This window comes from Silene latifolia, chromosome 1 (assembly GCF_048544455.1).
Source record: "Silene latifolia isolate original U9 population chromosome 1, ASM4854445v1, whole genome shotgun sequence".
Lineage (NCBI taxonomy): Eukaryota > Viridiplantae > Streptophyta > Magnoliopsida > Caryophyllales > Caryophyllaceae > Silene > Silene latifolia.
Window position 1 is genome coordinate 81,954,892 of NC_133526.1, and position 5,440 is coordinate 81,960,331.

General features: G+C 33.4%; 1 protein-coding gene across 1 annotated transcript; it reads right to left on the reverse strand.

Moving 5' to 3' along the window:
* Window positions 1–2,541: 2,541 nt before the first annotated feature.
* Window positions 2,542–4,803, reverse strand: LOC141649381 (uncharacterized). The gene is made up of 2 exons (XM_074458074.1): window positions 4,759–4,803; window positions 2,542–3,021 (listed from the first exon to the last, which is right to left on the reverse strand). The coding sequence occupies exons 1-2, from the start codon at window positions 4,801–4,803 to the stop codon at window positions 2,542–2,544; spliced, it is 525 nt and encodes a 174-aa protein (XP_074314175.1).
* Between the last annotated feature and the right edge of the window lie 637 nt (window positions 4,804–5,440).

The window sequence follows — 5,440 nt, forward strand, 5'->3', positions numbered from 1 at the left end:
TGACAAAATACTTTTATAAAATATGAGTAATATCTCATCTAATTACAGAAGTTCGAGCCGCTCACGAGCTTTTCGAGCCGAGCCAACGTTTGCTCGGCTTGACTCATTAAGCTCTCGAGCCGAGACCGAGCTCGAGCCGAGCTCACATGAGCCGAGCTTTGACCGAGCTTTGACCGAGCCGAGGTTGAGTTGCTCGCGAGCTGTCTCGTCTCATTAACAGCCCTACATGTGACATATTGTGTGACAAGAGACAAATTGACAAAAATAATATGGAGGTCCATTTTATCTCATTGCCCATCTACTATAGTATGTACAAAAGCCTTATAGTCTTGTCTTCTTTTTGATGCTTGGTCATTGAATTTAATCAATTTAGCTCCATTTTGCCATGAAAATGCAAGGTTTGCACTCCTTCCCTACCAAGGGATCAAAACCTCAAAGAATATGCAAAACAAAGGACTAAAGACAATAAATGACCCAAATATGCACTAAAAAGCATGGGAACAAGGCTAATTCGTGGACTAAATATGCTCAAATTATGGTCACATCACTTACAAAAGGAGAACCACAAGTTTCCACAACTAACATCCATCTAGAGCTTCTACAATCTCACCCTCTTTAGAGGGGTGAGTTACATATAATAATCTGACTTTAACTAAATATTGAATACGTTTCACCACATAATCAAACTGATGTTCCTGTCCAGAAAATATTCGTGTATTACGCTCCTCCCAAAGACAGTAGACAGTAGCTCCCAAACAACTGGTGTACCATCTAGCCTTCCAATGTTTGCAAGCTCTTCTACCAGCAATCCAGTGCATCTCCTTGCTCAGCTTAACAGTTCTGTTATGCATATTCAGCCAAGTTAAAACCTGCCTCCATACCATAGAAGAATAGCTGCATTGAAAGAACAAATGCTTATGGCATTCATTGTCCATCTTGCATAATATATAGCGGTTCACCATGTACAACCCTCTGATGTTCAACTGTTCAATAGTAGCCAGTTTCCTTTGCATAGCCATTACCAGGAAAAAACTATGCTTAGGCAATAAAGCACGATTCCAAGCAGCCTTAGTCCAACTCAAAGTATTGCCACGCTGCCTAAAGTGATCATATAAAAAATAAAGCCTGAGCTTACCCTTCCTGACACAGCTCTGCAGCAACCCCTGAGCATTATCACCAGATCCTGCCATAGCCACTAACTCATCTCTGACCTGCAATATACTCCTCCAACTCTCAAAATGTGTGCTTTTCTTTTGCATAATCCAGGAATTCCCTTGCTTAATATTATAAGAGTAATTCCAAGTGACCCAGAACCCATCAAATTGATTAATGAGTCCCCAAATCCACTTGCAAATCACACATTTATTCCAGGACAGAATCTCTTTTATATTAAATCCTCCTTCCTGGTAGGGAGAGCAACAAGAGGCCCAGCTTTTCATTATCAGTTTCCTTTGCCCTTCTTCAGAATTCCAAAGAAAATTTTTGCAGAATTTGTTAATTAACCTGAGTACACCCTTTGGTAGCAATAAAGTTGAGCACCAGAATTGCTCCAAACCAAAAATAACAGAGTTTATGAGGCTAATTTTCCCAGCATAAGAGAGTTTATAAGTAGTCCAGTGATTAAGAGCCCCCTGAACCTTGGATAGGAGATCAGCAAACATGGTTTTATTTAGTCTTTCTTCATTGAGAGGGACTCCAAGATATCTGAATGGAAAATCTCTTTCAGTATAACCAGTAGCATTCAAGATTTCCTGCTTAATATTCTCCCTTATACCTCCCATATAGATATTAGTTTTATCAGGGTTAGCAATTAATCCAGACATTTTAGCAAAAGAGTCCAAAGAGGAGGTAATAGCTCTGACTGAAGGAACATCACCCCTGACAAATAGCATCAAATCATCAGCAAAGATCATATGATTCAAACCTATCCTGCCACACTTAGGATGGTAAGAGACCTGGTGCAGCTTATGTATGCCCCTTAAAATGCGTGATAAGATTTGCATACTCATGACAAACAGAAAAATAGATAAAGGATCTCTTTGTCTGAGTCCACTGGCCCCTTTGAAAAAACCAACATGATCACCATTCACCTTTAAACTGAACCAGGTGGAAGTAATACATCCCATTATCCACTTCCTAAATTTCTCAGGGAAGTAAAAATGCTGCAGCATCTTATCAATAAAGTCCCATTGAAGAGAATCAAATGCTTTCCTTATGTCTACCTTGATTAAACATATAGGTGAAACACCCTGTTGAGCATAGCCCTTGACCAGAGATTGGGTCAGCATTATATTCTCAAATATACTTCTCCCTTTGACAAATGCCCCCTGCTCCTTACCCACAACATCAGGCAAAAAAGGTTTAAGCCTGGAACATAAGATCTTGCTAACAGTTTTGTAAAATACTCTGCAGCAAGCTATGGGCCTATAATCCATGACAGTTGCCACCACAGGCTTCTTGGGAATAAGGGCAAGAAAAGTTGTATTATCTTGCTTAGACATATGGCCTGTCTGAAAGAAGCCCTTAAAAGCCTTGCAGAAATCATTTTTTTATGATATCCCAATTAGTTTTGAAAAATTGAGCTGGCAACCCATCTTGCCCAGGACTTTTGTTAGGAGCTATTGAGAAGAGAGCAATCCTGATTTCTTTGTCATCAATCTCCTTGCACATCTCCTCACATCCAGAGGCAGGAAACCTAGGACCTTCCAATGTGTCCATGAGAGAAGTGTCCACAGGACTATGCTTCCCTAATAACCACTGGTAGTATTCAACAAAGGCCTGATTGACAGCAGACACCCCATCCCTGTCCATCCCTTGCCTATCCTTCAGCTTCCCAATAATAACTTGGTGCTTCCTAGAAGCAATTCTAGAGAAGTAATAACTAGTAGGGGCATCATTGAATTTGATACTCTGAACCTTGGCTCTTTGAAGTAGAGAGTTATGTTCAGCTTTCTTTAGAACCAGATAAGCATGTAATAAATCCCTCTCCTTAACAATTAAGTCGGGGTCCAAAGGATTACCCTGGAGACAGGATTGACAATCATTATATTATTATTAGTATTACTATTATTATTATGAAATACGATTATTATTATTATTATTATTATTAATATTATTATTATTATTATTATTATTATTAATATTATTATTATTATTATTATTATTATTATTATTATTATTATTATTATTATTATTATTATTATTATTATTATTATTATTATTATTATTATTATTATTATTATTATTATTATTATTATTATTATTATTATTATTATTATTATTATTATTATTATTATTATTATTATTATTATTATTCTTATTATTATTATTATTATTATTATTATTATTATTATTATTATTATTATTATTATTATTATTATTATTATTATTATTATTATTATTATTATTATTATTATTATTATTATTATTATTATTATTATTATTATTATTATTATTATTATTATTATTATTATTATTATTATTATTATTATTATTATTATTATTATTCTACATGGACTATACAACTACTACACAAGCTTGGCCCACTTGCACTTCCAATTTACTCGGCCTAACTCCTTTCCCGACTCATTATTCTATTATTTATTATTTTATTATATCATTCCGTCTTATCCACAATTATTAATTATAAACGTAATAATTAATTATTAAAAATGCTCGAAACGTAAATATAAATTCCATCAAATTACGGGTATTACACAAATAGCATGGCATGCTCAATTACTCATCTAGTTACTCATAGGAGTAACGACGTTGTGAAAAAAGTAAACACAAGGGTATTATATGTAGAAACTTAAAATTAGGGATATTATGTGTAATCTACCAAAATTCGAGGGTACCATGAAAAATTTTCGTTATAATATTGACCATTTTATCGCTCTTTCTCCCACCTAAAAAAATGTTACAACTTTTAAAAATTTAACATTTAATTCAAGATTTTATTTAAAGTCTATTATATAATAAGTATACTTTGAGAGATTCAATATATTTGGGGTGATACCTAAGCTCCATGGACAAATCCTATTTATAATCATGGGATTGTATGATAATCTTCTGATGTGGGACAATTCAACTATTTGTACGTAGTATATATTTATCGCACCTACATTTTTCAATGTGAGACGAATAACATATTTAAAAGTACACCATATTTATTGAACCTAATTCGACATCCAACCCGATTTAATAATAAGCAAATACTATATTATTTATTAATATTCATACGTTTGTTTTCTATTTTTTTATCATAATTAAAATATGTGCAGATGATATGAACCTATATTCTAATGATAGAATTTTTTTAACACAATTTTAATTATATTATTTAAACGTAGTATATTTACCACGCCTACATTATTTTTTAATGTGGGACATAAAATCTATTGGTAGAAAATATAATGATATAAACTTTTAAGAGCTCTCCAAGACAATACTTAAGAGACTCAAAAGATTTTGGGTTGATGTCTAAGTTCAAAGGATGCCTCCTATTTATAATCATAGAATCACCCACCTTATGCTATATTTCGATGTGGGAGAATTCTATTTTTCCTATATTATTTTTCAATGTAGGAAATATAACATATTTTGAAATACACCATCTTTAATATGTGCAAATTATATGAAATCTATATATATTCTAATGATAGCATTTCTTACCATGAGTCGAATAATATTATTTTCATAATTTTTTTACCGACATTATTTTGCCAAATGAAATGTAAAAATTTTCTTCGAAAAAACCAAAATGAGAGAGAAACCTAGAGAGAAGAAAAGCTCTGATTTCATGACCTAAAATTCCTAAAATTCCTCAACAACCATGACGGCTTTAAAACCTTCGCAAAATCGTTTTAGCCCATTAAATTCAGTAACTAATTCTTCTTTAAATTTTGTAAAAGCTTCTATAGTGCACTCACCAGCTGCAGGCGTCTCTAAAGTTAGTAACTTTCCTGGTCCTTCATCGTCAGATACTGGTAAAAAAGGGCTATTAATGATATTTAGGGTATTCCGGTTCTGAATTTGAATGAAGGCGAGGTAGTGGTGACTGATGGCTGGATGCTTCGCCAAGGTGGTAAGGATGCCCCGGTAATGAAAACTATATTAGAAGAGGGGGATACTTATGAACTGCTTTAGTTTACACATGAGGACATACATCAAACCTGAGGTAGAATTCTGGAGTAACTATGTTATTTGTTACATTCTAGGTGCAAACCCACCTTGGGATATTATTGAAAATTACATTTATAGTGTTTGGGATCAGTTTGGGATTGATAGGGTTTCTTTCTTAGACAATGGAGTTTTCATTGTTAAATTAACTAAGAAGTATGGTAAAGAAGCCTTATTGAAATCTGGTTTTTACATGTTTGATAATAAACCTGTGATTATTAAACCATGGGTTATGGATATGGAGTAAGTCAAAGAGAAA

Coding starts and splice junctions, on each gene's coding strand:
- LOC141649381 (XM_074458074.1), bottom strand. CDS start 4,803: ATGAAATCAGAGCTTTTCTTCTCTCTAGGTTTCTCTCTCATTTTG. Junction 3,022..4,758: donor TAGGTTTCTCTCTCATTTTG/GTTTTTTCGAAG, acceptor TCCTGTCTCCAG/GGTAATCCTTTGGACCCCGA.